The following is a 17880-nucleotide window of genomic DNA, read 5'->3' as shown; positions in this document are numbered from 1 at the left end:
CTTTGAAGGATTCAAAGGAGATGGAAGATTTGGTCTGTGCTCCAAGAAGCAAATAATTTAGCCAAGGAGCTAAGCCTTGCATAAATTAAAGAACATTAGTTATTTAATTTATGCAAGTGCTGTATGATATGCATTTTTTGTTTAAAATGAATTTTTATGAATCAAGTTCCTGTCCTATAGTTTTTCCTGGGGTAAATTCTGAGTGGCCAAGGGCAGTGTCATGCAGGGGGTGGGGCTTTCAGGGGGCCCTGAATGAAGGATTGGAACTGGCAGACAAGAGTGAAGCAGACAAGACCTCAGGGTCCAGGGAGTAATGGGGAAGTCAGGAGGGAAAGGAGAGCTCTCTTGCCATTCTGGGGGCAAGAAGACCTGAGTTCGTGAGTGGTGAGTGAGTAGCCACGGGGTTTGGATTTGAACTTAAGCCGTGAGGGGCTCATGTGGGGACCAGAGTATGCAGAGAGGACTGCAGGAATCAGCTTCAGAGGACGCTAATGCTGACAATTCTTTCCTGCCGCAGGTTACTGTTAATCAAAGACATGTTATCCCATTTGGGGAGGGGTGATCAAAACTTTATTGTAGAATATTGTTTGTAGCTCTTGACTGAAGATTTCTAGTGTTCTGTGTTTAGGGATGGTCGTCATCAGTGGTGTATTAGTTTCTTGTGGCTGCTATGACAAATGACTACAAATTTGGTAGTTTAAAACAACAGAAATGTGTCCTCACCCAGGTGGGATCTGAAGTGAAGTTGTGAGCAGGGGTTCCCTTCCATCAAAGGCTCAGAGCGCTCTTCCACCACCTGTCTCGTGGGGCCCATGGGCTCTCCAGACTGGTGGCTACAGTCTCTGGTTCCTACCTCATGTTGCTTCCTTCTCCATGTGTGTCTCCTCTTCTTTCTTGTCTGAGGACACTGGTCCGTGGATTTAGGGCCAACCTTGGGACTCTGGGATGATCTCATCTTGAGAGCCACAGCTTAACCACATCTGCAAGGACTCTCTTCCCAAGCAAGGACACAGTCACCATGGGATGCAGAACTTAGAGTGTGGGTGTTTCTTTGGGGGCACTGTCTGCCCCTGCAGCACATTCTCTGAGGTCATGGCATGGGGGAGAAGACAAACATGCCCTCATTGGAGTGGAAACCAGAAGGGGGTGGATCTGGAGGCATGGCATCCCACCCTTACCTCTGTGGCTGGTCCCTGTTAGCTCAGCTATGTGCCTTGCACTGTGCTCACAAGGGTATAGTATGCTATTTCCTTGAAGTCTCACGAGGGTAGAGAAAGGCTCTCCCCCAGGCAGCTGGCGTGCACAGAGGCATGACCTCCACTCCTGTGCCCTCTCTGCTGCCTTCGCTGATTTGTAGGCTTCTGCTATTGCCCAAGCTCTCCCTCTGGTCCTGGTTGTCATCCGTCTTTAATGCAAACCTGGGTCTTGCTCTGCTGGGGTCTGTGGTGGAGCAGCAGCCATGGAAGACAGGAAGATAAGGTGCATGTGTGTAAATATGTATTACTTGTAAAGTTCTGATAGTGATTCTTAGCACATAATAAACATGGTGCTATTTATTTACACAAACAAGCAGCACAGAGGAGCACCTTCTGGCTTCCTCTGATGCTTGTGTTCATGAATCCCTGGAGCCAGAGGCCACCAACCTATTAGAGATTCCCCAGTAAGAATGTGGAACCCCTGAAATATCCAAGTAGTGAACCCCCAGATTGTGCTGAGCATTGGCCCTTGGAGTGGGATCACTCTCAAGGGCCAAGTTCCAAGAAGAGGTCGCCAGATTGTAGGCTTATAAAATACCCAAAGGAAGGGAGGCCTGAGTGCCTGGGCCCCAGAACAGTCCAACTGGGGAGCCAACTGGCACCTCCATCCCACCCAGGGACACTCCAGTAGCAGGACTATGCAGGGGACACTCATGGCTTATTGTTTTCTCCATAGGCCGATGCTGCTACCAGCTTTCTGAGGGCAGCACGATCAGGTAACTTGGACAAAGCTTTGGATCACCTGCGGAATGGGGTAGATATTAACACCTGTAACCAGGTAAGTGGAACGGAGACAGGCCGTTCTCTTGAAGAGCAACTCTTGTTTGGTGCCATTTCCCGAGAGCTTTGAAATGGGCTCTATCCACTTTTCCCCGAGGCCTCAGAACTCCCCAGGGGCTCCTGTCTGTGAAGGTCTCAGTCTTGTGTTCCATCCCTGCCTGGTCCAGGGCCCTGCAGAGAAGGGCTGCTTCCTGGCAGTATGGGGATGACACTCGGGTTCCCCACAGCCTCTTCCTTTAGAAGTTCTCAGAAGATGTGGCCTTTGAAGAGGCCATACCATGGGATCAGTGAATCTCTTTTGTGCGCCAGCAGCCTTTATGGTTCTCAGCCAGGTGGAGGAGAGAACAGAGGACTGGGGACTCTGTCAGACGTGCAGAGGAGGGCTCAGTTCACAGTGGCTGGCAGGGCTTTTGGTGAGGGCTCTGAGCTCAGGCAGGAACTTGCTCTCGGGAGAGCTGGCGAGGAAATGGAGTACGCTCAGGCTGGATTAGAGCGCAGAGTCAAGCTCGGGCTGACGACCTAGGAGCTAACTGGGTAGACAAGAAACCAGGCCCTGGAAAGAGAAGGTATGTGCCTGGGCTCTGTACTGGTGACTTATTTTGGTTTTTTGTTTGCCAGCCAGTTGGATTGTTCAGATATACAAGCTAACTCAGTTTCTAATTTAGAATCAATTGTCACTCTTTTTAAACCATCTTGACCATTTAAAAATTATTTCCATCATGGTGAAATGCATTTACCATCTTAGCCACTTGCAAGTGTGTGGTTTGGTAGAGCTGACACATTCCTGTCATCATGGAGCCGTCCCACTGCCCATCTCCAGAATGTTCCTCACCTTGCTGAACTAAAGCTCTGTCCCCATTAAACAGCCCCAGCATTCCTCCAGCCACCCTTCTCTCCCAGTCTCCATGAATGAGACACAGAAGTCCCTATGGGACTGGCTCTTTTCCTGTCACCCCCTATCGTCATGGTTCGCCTGTGTCATGGTTAGAAGTTGGTGGTCTGCACAAACTGCAGGGACAAATGCCTGCTGAACGTGCTCGAGGTTTTCCATGAACAGCATGCCCTTGTCTCTCGCCCCTGCCATGGCCCAGCAGAACAGCTCTAATTCCCACCTGGAGTCAGTGGTGGCACAGATTCCCCACTAGAGAGCAGAGAAGACAGTGATGAGGTGCGTGGCACAAGGCAAAGCCCATGGTAGGGAACCAGAGGGCGGTGCACATGGAACAGGGCTCAGGGGTGAGAACTGGCTAGGCCCACAGGGCCTGCTCCTCTGGGAAGTTCCTCCCCCACCCAGAAACTCCAGCAGCCATGCATCTGCAGACCTTCGGACACTGTGAGTCTAACTGTGCATTTGATAGGGAGCTGAAAGCTGGCATTCAGAAGGCAGAGGGACAGAGACTATGAATTCTGCTTTGGTGAGGAGGTGAAAGCAGGAAGTGTGGGAACAGGGTGATGGTCCCGGACGAAGGTCTCAGGCCTCTCGACCCCACATGCCCAAACACAGCTGCACAAGTTGTATGCACGTGGTCCGGGCCGTCCATGTGAGGGCCACTGTCTCTGGAGTCTCCCAGTGGGGCCCAGGGCTGAGAGATCTGTGGTGCTCTATCTCTGCTTTGGCCCAGCAGCACTGCCGGACTTATCTGCAGTGCAGCTCCTGGAGGAAGAGACTCAGCCACGGAGAACTTCCAAGGGTTCAGGCTCCGACTCCCAGAGGAATCCATTTAGCTGAAATTGGGACATGGAGCATTCGTGAGGCTTAAGCCAGGGCTCATTTTCCATGTGAAACTGGAAGATTTTGATGACATCCGGGGAATGGCTCCATCCTGACTGGCCTCCATTTGGGGTAACTGCCTCATTCCTCTGCCCTCTTGGCCTAGAGCACCTCCCTGCTCACTGCAGGCTCAGAGGGCAGCCAGCATGGAGGCAGCGTTTGCACTTTATCAACACCATTGCTTATGGGCTCAGTGCCGTGATGAGGTGCAGTCTCTGTGTTGGAGAAGGAGGGGCTCCTGCCTTATGCTGTAACTGTAGTCCTGGTCCAGCATCTTTCTTCCAAAAAGGCTCAGCTGCAAGTAAGGAAGTGAATGGCAGAGGGCAATAAAGGAAAACCCTCTACAGCATAAGCCCTTGGCAGCAGCCAGGCCTATGGCCTGCTGGCCTGTGTCCTGGGATCTGTGGCTGCTCTGTCACAGGTAGCCACAGCTGGACTCTGGGAAGCACTGGGTCAGAGTCATCTGAGCTCCCTGTGGTTGCACAGGGTGGTTTGGTTTCTGCTTCTGAGGGGAGAGAAGGGGCCAGGGGGAGGGGCTGGACTAGCTCCACTCATGTTTAATGAGACACATCCATGCTCCTGGAGGCACAATACCACTGCTTTATAATGTCCAGAGGGCTGGCCTTGTAATGGCACCAGAGCTTTCTCCTCTGTAAAACTTGCCTTCATTGTTTCGAGAAGCTTAAAAACATGTTCTTGTCCAGGGGTCCTGGCTTGGGAATTTGCTTTGGGCTCGAGTCTTTGGAGCCAAGGACTGTGATAGCATAGCAGTTTCTTACATAAGGAACACACTTCCAAGATAGTGTGTCTGGGAAGAATGCATGCTGCTTTCCATCATAGAAAGTGAGTACTCTAAGCAGTGTGGCAAGAGGAAATCTTGGCTTCTGCAAAAGACGTCTGAATATTCAGGGCTGTTTTCTTATTGCATCCATCTTATCTATTAACTTTTATCATCATCATCATCATCGTTCTGTTTATAGAAAGGAAGGGATTCATATCTAAGTCACATGTACACATACATACATCAGGATGCTTATGTGAATGCCTGGTTCTTCTACTTATTTGAGCACCATTGAGTGTTCGGCTCCTACATCTCGTGTCTTCCAGTGCATCTTCACAGGGATGAGGAGTACAGGGGTATAGGGGTGGACGAGCGAAATAGTCCTTAGCCCTATCAGCTGTAGTCTGCTGGCAGTGAGAGCCGATGATCAAATAGTCACACAAATAGAAGCAACCCCAAAACTTCATTAGGTCCCACAAAAGAAAGGCCTACAATATTCTGAGAACACATAAGAGACCTGACCTGGAGTTGGAGGTCAGAGAAGGCTGCTGTGAGCAAGAGTGGAGAACTGGATTGAAGGAGGTGAAGAAAGTAAGAACATTTCAGCCATGAGTCCAACCTGTGCAACATCCCCCAGGTGAGAAGACCAAGAGTTTAGGGAAGACCAGAGTGGGTCGCACACAGCATGCAGGAGGGACCAGGGGGTGCAAAGCTAAAGTAGAGTGCAGCACCCAGCAGCTGGGAGGGTGTGCCCCAGAAGCCCCAACATCATCTGCTGCCCATCTGTTGGCCCTGGAGTTGTTGACTGAGGGGAAGGGATCTTGGGGGGACAGGACAGAATGGCCAGGGCAGTAGGTATGAGTGGTACCTAAGAGCTTGAGGCTGCTGGCCACCAGGAACAGAGGTGTTTCAGCAATGAACATCTGTGCAACTGTAGTAGGGAGTCCTGGTCAAATATCCCCCTTGCTTACAGAAGCTGCCTTCAAGATTCTGATTTTTCTCTTGAGAGCAGAGGAAAGCAGCCCACAGATTCCAGCACAGGAGTGCTGTGGTCAGAGGTGCACCTTTAAGGTCCTACTCTGTGGAATATAGGTGGGGCATAGTCATGAGACATGCAGGAGTCATGGCTGTGGGGACAGCCTGGTGATGATTGGATGGAGGGACAGGGAAAGAGGCTTCCAGAAGGAGCCTCAGGGTCAGGGCCATGTAGTGTGCAGTTGGTGGCACCACCCACTGGAACAAAGAATGCTGCAAATTGGTGTCCCTGGGCAACAGGGTGGAGAGTCAGGAAGCAAGTAGCATGGAGATCCTGGTGAGGAGAGTTCAAAGCCCCAAACCAAAGACATTTGGAAGTTGTTCAGCACTCGAGGAAGCTAAACTCTGGCATTGGCTGATGCAGACAGGGAGGAGAAGCATGTAGAATATAATCCCATCTGCGTCTCGGCAGGGCCATCCCACATGTGTTTATTAAACACCTATTTTGTGCCAGGTTCTATTCCAGGCACTGTACAAGCTCCACAAAAGAGGCAGTCATGCCCTTGGCATTTGTATCCTGGTAAAGGAGACAGCTACTAACCGAGAAAATGGACAAGTGCGTAGTGTAAGCTGCTGAGAAGGACGGTAAAGGAGAAAGGATAAGAAAAAGGGCCTATTCTACATGGACTCATTATGGAGGTGGTTTTTAAGAGACCTAGAAGAAGTAAGAGAGAGAACTATATGGTTTTTTGGGAGCAGCATTCCTGGAAGAGGAGAAATCATATGCTAAGGCCCTGAGGCCACTGGGAACCAAGAGTAAGCTTGGTTTGTTTGGATAGCAGCATGAAGAACAGTGCAGTCAGAGCAGAATGAGCTAAGGGAAAGCAGTAGGCAAAAGGATGGGGGAAATGGCCAGGGCCACATAGTGAAGGGTCTGGGGCTGAGGTGAGGACTCACATTTTGCTCCAGTGGGAAGCCACTGGAAGGCCACATCTGTTCTGTAGGAGGTGCTTGGTGTGACTTAGGCTCTTAATTATCCATCCAGGTTGCTGTGGTATTGTCACAGAGCAGACCTGGGGTTCAGGGCCAGAAGCAGGGGCAGTGAGGAGGCAGAGGCAGTGAGCAGCTAAACCATATGCTGGCTTTGACTAAGAAGGGGTGGGAGCCTGGAGGCTTTGTCTCCCTGAGTTTGGAGTGTTGTCACCTGGGCATGGTGGCCTCAGCAGACATCAGGCAGAGGGACCTTTCTGGGCTCAAAATGACATCATTCTTGCCACTAAAGTGACCACATAGTGCCAGGCTGGTGGGCTCAATCTTTGGAAGCTTCTCAGGACCTCTCTGGTCACTCAGATGGGTCCTGCCACACAGCATGGCAGCACTGAGCATGTGCCAAGCCACAGGGAAGCAAGTCCAAGGCTTTCCCTGTATGTAGCACCCAGCCTAGGGCTTGTTATCCAGTGGGTGCTCTGATATTTGTTTGAATAAATGCCATAGTTCTGCATGTGCCAGTCTGTGCTTCATATGTTCAATTTTCAGAATTATCACCTGTCTCTATCAAATCATACCTTCTTTGGTGACTATGGTAATTAAAATAAATACTTTCAGGGTAGAGGTGGCTGGCTTTCACATCTACCAATTAGCCAGGAAAGAAGAAAGCACGTGGAGCACTGCAAACCTGCTCCCCACCACCTCAGCTCAAGAATGCCAGGCCAGGCAGTGCTCACGGGGCTGAGCCTCAGGCTGGAAAGAAAGCCTCACTAGTTTAGTTTTCTGTTCTGTTCGCATTCTGCTAACCAGCGCTGCCTCGCTCAGCCTGCCCGAGGAGAGAAGGCTCTTGAGACCCCAGGAGAAAGTTTCCACTAAAAAGACCCTGTCACAGACTGAGCTCAGCTGGCAGGCTTCCTGGACATCACAGTGCCCTCGACCCCTCTCTTGCCTTATTGCTTCCCTTATTACTTGCACTTATTACTACCTGACTGATTGTGCATTTGTGCCTCTGCTTATTCTTTGGCCTTTTCTTCACTAAATGTAGTGCCTCAAGGGAAAAGGATATTGTTTTATTCGGGGCTCTGTATCAGGATCCACTCCCCATAAAGCCAGTCAGTAGCTGGAATAGAAAAGTTCATGGAGGTGATGCTGTGCCCCCTAATGCTGGGCCTATACAGGAACTAGACTAAGCAACCAGTTTGGGAGAACCTCATTCAGTCACAGATTCCTAGGGTACTGTCCTGAGGCAACCATGGTTCAAATCCTGGCATTAGGCCTCCGAGTCAATATGAGGCAATCTTTGCTTCAGAATCCAGGAGCTTGATTGTCTGAATGGTCACAGAGCCATAAAAGATTTCTGATGCTGACACTGCCAGTGAAGGCACACAAGACCATGCCAGTTCCATGGATGTGTCCTACATTTCCACGTGTGTCTTAGGAAGCCCCATCATGGCTGAGATCTCTTCATCTGGGAGTTATAGCTTTAGTCAGTTCAAATAAATGGAGCACATGTAACAATGATTTCTGCTGCAAAACAGTGTTTTCAACAGTAACCAAATGCCAAATCTTTTGATTAGGCTTTGTTGGGCTCTGGTGATTGTGATAAATACAACCTTTCTAAGCTGTAGGCTCTTAGAGCTCAGAAGAGATCACAGTATTCAGCTCTCATTTTATAGCTTGGGAAACTGAGGTCTAAACAAAGTTACCTCTGAAAATCATATAAACCTTGTGACTTTGGATTTGGTGAGAGGATGTCAGGAGCCCTACATGAAGTTTCTGAGTCATTTGTTTATTCCACGAATGTGTACTGGATACTTACAGTGACAAGGACTGTCCCAGTTAAATAAATCCATGCCTTGCTCTCAAAGTGCTCAGGACAGGGGAAGAAGTCTGGCTTGCACATGACAGGCTGCAAGCTCAGCACTGCCAGTGGCTCATGGAAGCAGCACATGAGTGGTTTCATGCCTGCTGCAGGGGTCAGCCATATCACTGTACCAAGCCCGGCACTGGCCTGTCATGGGTGAACAAGTCTCCATGCTTGCTGTCCTGTTGTTTTGGACTAGGGATGATGGCTTTTGAACCCATGAATCAGAGAAAGGTTTTGAAGGAAGCCCAGGAGTCTCTAGATAAAGAATCAGAAAGCAGTAATTACAGGATGAAGGAGTAGACTCTGTAGAGGTGAAATCAGTGAAAGGAGTAGCACAGAGGGCTCTATGAGTCGGGAGTGCATAAAATGGAAGAAGTTGAGGGTGGTGGGCAGTCAAGCTAGGGCGGTCAAATCTAGATCAGTCTAAATATTCAGGCTGTGACTTTCCTGTCACTTTTTCTTAGGCACTGTTGACAAGCATAGAAATGGCATTGAGCCACATGGCTCCATAATTCTACCTGTACCCAAGACTAGCTGCCTGGGTGCAGCTGGGGAACAGTGATGAGAATGAGAAGACTGTATGCTGCAGCCCCATGCAGGTCAGTGATGTTATGTAAGACCAGCAGCCCAGGGTCCCATGCCTGGTGCTTGGGTCCCACTGAACTTCTGGCTCCCACTAGGAAAGGTATTAGAGAAAACAATGGGACTTGGAACCATCCATCCCCTGAATTATTTAAACAGAAAAATTTATTTTGTGTCTGGGCAGAAACTAAGCTATGTGGCATTCATCCTGCTAATTATAAAGACCAATTTCCAGTTGTAAAGTAAATGACTCCTTGTCACACATCAGAATGACCCAGTTCTGTGATGCATCCACTGTCCAAAAGCCTCCTGAGCCATGGCCATTTTGAGTGTTTTTTCATCCTCCTAAAGTGGGGAGTAATAGGTGTTTGACCAGTGAGCCCCCAAGAGGTAAAGTCTTCCTGAAGCAGAGCCCCACACTGGCCACTGCCAGCCAAGTCTCTGTACTACCCTGCACCCCACAGATGAGTGTGAAGCTGAGCAGAGACCCCTCTTCCTCTGGGCCATCTTCCCTGGGCTGGCTTCATTTCCTCTTCCTTTGCAGTGAAGGAAGAGTTAACCTAAAGATGTCCATTTGGAGCAGCAACAGGGACCTCTCTGGATCCTAAGAACCAGGAAAGGGTAATAGCATCATTAGGCATAATCTGGACTATATGGCAAGGAAAGCACACTTTCCCAACCCCTCTGTATTGGTGACTGTGAATTCATGGTGTGAAGACCAGATGTGATTCTCTTATATGTGAGAGATGATGGAGAAAGACAGGTCTGTGGAAGTGGCAGGTTCCACAGATGCATATTCAATTCTGCAGACTCTTGTAGAAATGCTCTAGGCCAGGACATGATCACAAAGAAGAGCACAGGGCCACACAATCCAGGCCTTTAGGGCAGGCAGATACAAGAGCAGAGAAAGGCAGCTGTATGTGATTGGCCTTGAGAAGGTTATCCCTGAGTTCCATGGGAATATGGTCCAGAGAAAGCCATTCACTTTTGGGGGGCTGGAAATAGGGGATGGGGTGGCAAAGAGAGAGGGAAGGGAGAGTCACCAGGAAGAAAGACTCTTGATCAGGTCTGAGGAAGACTGCCCTCTGTGATAAAGGAAACGCTGGCTGCAATGGACTATGGCTGTGAATTGGCTTGAAATGGTTTATATTTGATGGTGAATTCTTCCATATGCACATTTTCCTTAATTTTGAAAAGCATGCCTCTCATTTTAATGGTTTAATTCATAAATAACAATAAAACTTATACATGGTTTTTGCTCAAAAATCCAAATTATCCAGAAATACATAAAGTGTGAAAGACACCCCCAGCCCCAAACTTATCCCCAGCAGACCCCCAACCGCTGTTCACAGTTTAGTATAAATCTTGTCGTACATTTTATGCAAATGCAGGGCACATATCTGAACTGTTTTCTGCAAGCTGTTGTACTGTTTGATTCCTGGGATGTGCAATTAGGTGGAGACCAGATCAAAGCAGTTCTGTCATTTTGAAGCTACGAGAGATTGAAGTCCTGGGCGGTGACAGGATGGATTGGAGGCTTCACCCCTACCTGGTGTTCTTTCTCTAAATTCCCCTGCCTTACAGATCTGGTTCTTTTTATTTTCTGGGTGTGTGTGTGTGTGTGTGTGTGTGTTTGTGTGTGTGTGTTTTCTTTTTAAGGAATACTAAGGTCTCAGCTGTGGAATCTTTCTAGTCCACAGGAGATATTCTTAGCTGCCCTTCGTTTCTGAGCCCCATTCTCTCATTAACTTGGATTTGCACTTCTCCTCCTCCATCCCAAGGGCCTGCAGCCTCTGTGCAGGCTCTGCTGCTGAGCGAGAGGATTTCCGGGTGCAGAAGCCATAGTGAGCTTTGTGCAGGCCGAGTGAATCAGAGAGGTAATCTGAGGTTGCATCGTCTGCTGGCACAGCTCTGAAATCAGTGTGGGTGCCTTTTTTTAAAAAGATAATGAAAAGGACTAGAGTGTTTTTCCCCCTCACATCTGGTAAACTACGAATCCTAAGAGCTACCTGAGTAGAGAACTAAATTTAGACTGTAATAGATTAAAGGGGGAAATGCTTAGAGTGGCTTTTTCCTTTCCATCTGTGCCACCTCTTTTTGAGTTTGTGCAGTCCTCTTGGGTCCTTCTCTTATGCTGCCTGCCCTGTCCCTGAGAAAGAGTCAGGCCTATAAAGGAGGCCAGCGGTGACTTCCTGCCTCGGTTGTGACAGTTGCTTCAGCTCTGTCTGCCTTCTGATTCATTAGATTCCAAACCATATATTTTTAGCAGACCTTTCTCACCAACCAGTGTCTGGGGATCCCTGACTGTCTGGAGTAGAAAAGGCTGCAGGTGCACTGGCCTGGTAGCACGTATGGCACGTCCCCCAGGAGAGCTGGCCCCTGCTTGGAGTGTCCACATGGGGCTAACAGCTGCTCTCTTAATATGCTTTGGTTATGTCCATCCTCAAGTCTATGTCACGCCTCACGGGCCCTGTCACAATAGGACAGAAGGAGGTGGTCACATCCTCACATTGGCTCACAGGCCACCCATCTTGCACTGCCACAGCCGGAGCCCAGAATCCCCCACTACTCTGCCCCTCCTCTCCAGTTGCCTCTCCAGCTCCTCATGCCATGCCTCCCTCTCTCCTGTTTTATTTTCTATAATTTTTAGTAGTTCAAACCATGGAAAAGTTGCAAGCAAAATACAAAGACTTTTCATATCTCCCTCGCCTGTGTTCTCTGTGACCATTCCATTCTGTGTGCGCTTCCTGTCCATCCATCCATCCATCCATCCATCCATCCATCCATCCATCCATCCAACGCATGAGACATAATTTCCTGTCAGCCCTAGACATGCCAGTGAGCACCACCCAGAAGTCAACACGCTTTCCCACACTTCCCTGTGTGCCTCGGCAGGACCTCCACACCCCTGCCACACGGCTCCTGGTCCACAGACTCCAGCAGGCTCTTGCTTACCACCCAGCAGTCTGTCTGCCTCCATCCTGCCCTGCTCACTCTCCCTCTCCCCGTTCTCTCTCTCTCCCTGCCCCCCCAAGCCACACCATCACCACCTTTTCCACTCTCCCTTTCTGTTTAGAACTCTTTCTAGGAATGTGCTTTGCCTCAGGCAGGGGTCACACCTCCCCTGTCCCCTTCAGTCTCGATTAGCTCCCCAGTCTCGGCATCTCTCTGTTTCCCCAGCCTTGGCATCCCTCTGTTTCCGAATGCATCTGTCCTGTGCTGTGACCCTCAGCTGGGTCTAGCTGTGTTCCTGGTGGCAGGACTAGGGCGGGTCATTCTTGTTGGGAAACCACAGAAACTATGCTTCCTTACCACCCCCTGGGGTTCCCCTCCATCACCAGTAGAGCCAGTGTTGCCACAGTTTTCTATGCTGAAGTCATAGATGTTTCCCTTGTAGATGATCAATATCCTGGCACAGGAGGAAAATATTCTGTTCCTCATCAGATTGCAGCCCCCAAGTGGGCGTCTGTTGGTGACCTCTGCCTGTGTCCACTGCTGCTCTGATGAGTCCAAAGAGTGATGCTCCATTTCCATCATCTGTTCTGTATTTATTCTATTGAAATTAAGATTTTCCTCTTCCTACATTGATTTCTGTTTTCATTATCTGTTTATACCTGTTTGGACTCCTGCATCCCTATTCCAGTTGGTGGTTTTAACCTACTGTTCTCATAAGTTTGCATTCAAGTGTAAAGTTCAGCAGTAAGATCTTTGGATGCACTGGCTTCTTTGATACGTCTCAGAACCCTTTGAGTATTTTCTTACTTTCTGGCACAAAGTGCCCCAGGCTCCTTCTGGAGTTCCCCTGGGTCCTATTAGGAAGGATGGTAAGTAGATACCAAAGTCCACTCCTTCCATGTGTCCAATTGCTTTTGGTTCTCAACAGAGAATCCAGCTAAAGTAGGAAAATGGAATGTTAAATATGGTAGTTTAGGTATATAATCAGTCATCTGTGTAGACACCTTTGTCCTTATCATAAGCAACATCTCCTGGTTGGCTCTTTACAGACTGCAGGGTTAAAGCAGAGTGATATACCAAGATAAAATTATCTAGCCAGGTGTGGTGGCACATACCTGTAATTCTAGCACTCAGGAGGCTGAAGCAGGAGGATTGCCACAAGTTGGAGGTCACACTTTGGGCTACATAGTGAATTCAAAACCAGCCTAAACTACATAGTAAGATCCTGTCTCTAAAAGAAAGAAAGAAAGAAAGAAAGAAAGAAAGAAAGAATCCAGAAGCTCCCCTTCCCCACCTTTTAACCACTCATCTTGGCTTCTCTGCCACTGCTGTTGGACTTGTTCTTCCCAGGACTCCCACCCTCTCCTTTCCGATCAGAGCTTCCTTCACCAGTGTCCCCTTGCCTCTGTGCCTGGCTACATGGCAGGCAACTAATCTGATGAGCAGCACCAATAGCAGAATAGTAGGTGTTGATGAAAGAGAAGGTAGAGCTTGTTGGATACTGTTTTAGCACGTCAGCCTGAGCCACTGCATAGGGCAAAGAAATGCATGGGGTACTGAAATGATTCCTTTGGGGAGATGGGGGCGGGTGTCCACAGAGCCTGGTGAGATAAGCAGCCATTAGAAAAGGAAGTGTAGACTTGTGTGACCTCCTGAGAATGTAGGCATCTGGCTTTGAGGCATCCTGGAGACCTTCAGCAAGGCATGGAATCTGCGAACGCCAAGGCCTTTCTGCTGGTTGAAACCCTTCCTCTTCTCTGACAGGGTAAGAGTGATGTTTCCTATGACATGTCTACTGTATTTGTACATTTGGAAATCAATTAGTGTAACCGGGGCAACCGGAGGAGCTAAACTGAGGACTAATTTACTGAGAACAAATGTCTGGAATTGCGTGTATTTTGCCAATGAAATTCCTCACAGTTGGTACAAGAAAATACTCCAAATTAAATCATTCAGGCTAAATGTGGCTTTTTTCTTCTCCTTCTTAAAAATGTTAAAAGAAACACAGCCTGGTTGAGATCACTCCCCCTCCTGCCACACAGATTGCTTCATAGAAGAACCCCCTAAAATGACATTTTAACTGAGAAAGAGCAAAAGGAGATGAAAAACTTCAGGTATGAGTGCTTGGCATGAATATTTTTGCCCAAAAGGGGCCTAAAAGTGTTGTCTGCTGTTTTAAAACCACATATATGAGAGCATTTGGAGCCAAGTGGCCCTTGAGGGTTAGCAGAAGGAGGTGTAGGATGCAGAGGGCTCCAAGGATCTTGCTCCCACCCTAGAGTGAGAAGGGAGCTGAATAATCTAGAAAGGGATCATTCTTCCTGAACCTGTCTGAGGGCTAAGGTAGCAAAGCAACCAAGTAAACTAAAGTCTGGGAGGAAAGGCCCTGGAGAGGGGGGCCACATGAGCTGTTTCAGCTTTGGCAGAGTGTGGGAGGAAATGTGGCCTCCATCCAAGCCCAAATCTTAAAAACTCAAGCTGGGCATGGTGGCACATCCTATAATCTCAGCACTTGGGAAGGAGGCAGGAGGATCACTGCAAGTTTGAAGCCAGACTGGGCTACAGAGTGAGTTCAAGGCCATCCTGAACTACTTAGTGAACCCTTGACTCAAAAAAAGAGCAACAACAAAACATATCTTAAAAACTCTTACAGGCCAAAGGTAGGCCAATGTGTGTGGAGCAAGCCTGTGTCCCTAGGCCTCATGGGTGCTCATGAGAAATACTGGAGACCTGAGAGGGGCCCTCAGTGGCTGTGGCCAGATACGCAGGCTGTGGGGGCTCAGGTGAAAGAGGAACTGCCCCAAATTCTCCTCCTGGGAAGCAAAAATACACCCTCTTCCCTCAGAGCAACACGGACATCTACTTTTCTGCCTCTGCCTCTAGGGTGGGGACAGGAATCCACGACACCAAAGGGCCCTTGCTAAAGACAGCAAAAGCCCTGGACTAGGAGGCAGGGCCAGGAACTGCCTGAGGCCCAGGATTCTGCACAAGTGGCTGAGGCCAAGCAAGAAATCCCCACCCAGGACCCCTAAACACAAGGCAGGTCTGGCTGGCATGGCAATCAATGGAAGAAATGCTTAAACAAGGATTTCTAAAAAAATTTTTATTTTAAGCTAGGGTCTCACTAAGTCACTAAGTTGCCCAGGCTGGGTTTGAATTTTCAGTCCTCCTGCCTCAGCCTCCCAGAGTGCTGGAATTCCAACCATGTGCTATTATGCCTAAGTTGCCTACCATGGCCAAGGTCCTGGGTTCTATCTCCAGTATCAAAAAGAATTATTTTTAAAGTCCCACCTTTGAGGTCCAGGGGCAAAAAGTCTGCCTGAGCCTACAGCTGAGCCAGGACAGATGCAAAGCACCCGCTGCTCCCAACCTAGACTGTTTTGGCAAGGAAGAACACATCCCACTTGGAGAGGGGAAAGGGGAGAGGAAACCCCATCTGAGGAATAGGAACACAGGGAAACTGAGGAAAGCTGAGGGAGAGCAGGAACACAGAGAAGCCCTCTGGTTCCAGGGCTCCCATGCAAAGCTCAGGGTGACAACAGCCTGCTGCTGAGGAAGTGGAGGCCAAGATACCCTAAAGGTGACAGTGACACTCAAGCCTAGATCAGCTCCCACCCATGCTAACAATGTCATAGATGAGGAAACGTGCCTGTTTGCAGCCATAAATCCTACTGACTTCAGCCTCTGCTCTCACACATGGTATCTGACATTCAGTTAAAACTTATAACACACACAAGTAAGAAAAAGTCAAACCATTGCCAGGAGTCAAAGCAATCAACAGAACCAGACATGTAGCTGAAGGAGCTGTTATAAGATGTATGGCTGAGATGTTAAAGCAGTGGTGGTGAACCTATGGCACGTGGGCTGCAGCGGGCTGCTTGTATCATTGAAAGCTCTAAAAGGTTCACCATCATTGTGTCAAAGGCTCTGCAGGGGAAAGTGGATCATATCCATGAGCTTGTGGAGAATTTCAACAGAGAGAGGAACTCTAAGAAAAATTCAAATGAAGTACTAGAAATAAAAAATTGTTTCTCAGTGATGCTGAGTCTCCAGCAGGCTGATCAGTAGCTGCAGGTAGCTGAGGAGAGAGTCAAAAAACTTAAGGACGAATCAAGAGAATTATTCAGATTAAAAGAGAAGGGAAGAAAGTAAAGAAAGAATAGTCCAGAGCAGGACCATGGGACAAACTCAGCATCTAACACATGTGGAACTGGGATCCTGGGAGGAGAGGACCTCAGCAAACTGCAGGGAAAGCCATGTGGTTGAGAAAATGGCCACAAATAGTTCATGGTTCTTTCCCAGCCTCCAAGTTAGTGCAAGCATTTCTTCTCATATTTCTCTACTTCAATTTTCTTCTCTTCTATACCCTGTTATTTGAGCAGAGAAATATGTGGTGTATCCCTTTCCTAATCCCCTGGAAGCCTGTCTGCCATGTGGCCTCGAAAGAAGGGGCTGTGAGGTTGGATGGAATTGCTAGGAAAAGGCGAGATTTAGCAGCTTGCCTTTTACTTTTGGCAGCCAGCTTACACTGGATTTAACTGAGATAAAACATATGGTTCCTGGCTTTGAAGGGATGGGAAATTGCAGTTCATCTCTGTCCACCGTCACAGCAAAGAAAAAATGGTTCGCATAATTTACATTTCTCCTCCCCCTTTGCATTTGAGCAATTAAAAATGGTTTTAAGAAAAAGAAAGCATTATATATGGTGTTTATCCATGGAGCACTCTCAGATTTCAGAAGTGATCTCCTGTCTGCAGTGGTGTTCATCTGAGAAGTCAGTGGTCCAAGCACCTTATTCAGAATCCTTTGCCTGCCCTGCCCACCAGCCTGGTGCCCAGCAGGCCAGAAGCTGGAGGAGACCTGCCATGGTGGGTCTGTGTGCTTGTGCCTCTGCAGAGCTCAGCTGCCCCTGACAGGATGCAGAGATGCTCCATAAGGAGGACTGGGCAGAGAGCGTCCCCAGGGTTAGCTTGTTTGTGGGTTTCAAACTCAGCTCAGACCTAGCTTCTCATCTCATCCTTACTGATGAATTTGTGGCCTTGGTGGCTGGATCCTTGGCCTTGAAAAGGCCTCCAAGAAGCTCTTGAGGCCCCTTGAAGAGCAGTTTCTTCATCCTCTGTGCTACTTCTGGTCTTATCCATGCCATTTGGGGCATTTTTTAAATGACTTGCTTTTATTTTGAACAAATCTGTTTCCTCCCCCCTAGGAGTGAGTTGTTCAAGGGAACAGCTTTGTGATTCATTCATCTGTGGGTCACTGCTGGGCATGGTAGGTTCTCAGTACATGTCTGTTCAATTGGATTAAGTAGATGCTCAGCACTGAAGGCCACAGGGATTGCCACTGAAGTGGAGACAGGTATTGTCACTGCCCTGTTGCTTGTGCATAAACTCCTGGGCCTTCTCACACACCCTCATTAGCTGTGCCACACTATGCTTGTTTTGTGGCTGAGTCAGACACTGGATGCAGGTCACCATAGTCACAGGCCTGGAGGTAAGTTAGAAAAACATTGCTGAACACAAATAAGTTAAAATAAAGCAAGAAAGTTCAAGAGACATAAAGAAGAGAGCATTGAACCAGGACCTGGGATGAAGACTGAGTAAAACTGAGAGCAGACCCATTGCAGACCCACTGGCTGCCTTTTGTTAGAGATCAGCACCTTCTGCCAAGCTCGGGAAAAGAGCTTTTGACCCAGGGAGAGGAAAGAAAGGGGCCTTTCTGTGGACAGGGCAGTGGATAACATCCTAGAGCTCAAATGCAGGCTGCACAACCAGATCCATGGGGCTCATTATTGAGACTGAATGTTTGCTCTCAGCTTCTTGGTAATGAAAAAGGGAAAGTATCTTTTCATCATCTGATAAAAAGAAGTGTACTAGCTCCTAGGGGGCAAACCTCAACCTTTTTTACCCGCGAGAGGTTGGCTTTGTGT

At 48.5% G+C, this 17880-nt stretch overlaps 1 protein-coding gene across 29 annotated transcripts in view; it reads left to right on the top strand.

Annotated features, from left to right (window-relative positions):
- The window catches only part of Ank1 (ankyrin 1), a 189694-nt gene that overhangs the window by 103432 nt on the left and 68382 nt on the right, over positions 1 to 17880 (top strand). For 28 of the 29 annotated variants that reach the window (XR_015453496.1, XR_015453497.1, XR_015453495.1 and 25 more), the window contains one exon: positions 1933 to 2034. The exons of the other annotated variant lie outside the window; for it this stretch is intronic. Coding sequence is in view for 20 of the 28 variants with exons in the window: in XM_004855293.3 (XP_004855350.2) it covers positions 1933 to 2034 (102 nt within the window). In the remaining 8 variants the exon portion in view is untranslated. The remainder of the gene's footprint in view (positions 1 to 1932; positions 2035 to 17880) is intronic. 29 annotated transcript variants of the gene reach the window in all.

Source organism: Heterocephalus glaber, unplaced genomic scaffold (genome assembly GCF_053883595.1).
Source record: "Heterocephalus glaber isolate CG9 unplaced genomic scaffold, H.glaber_assembly_v1.0 deba00001461, whole genome shotgun sequence".
Lineage (NCBI taxonomy): Eukaryota > Metazoa > Chordata > Mammalia > Rodentia > Bathyergidae > Heterocephalus > Heterocephalus glaber.
This window is presented reverse-complemented; position numbering and strand designations above follow the sequence as displayed.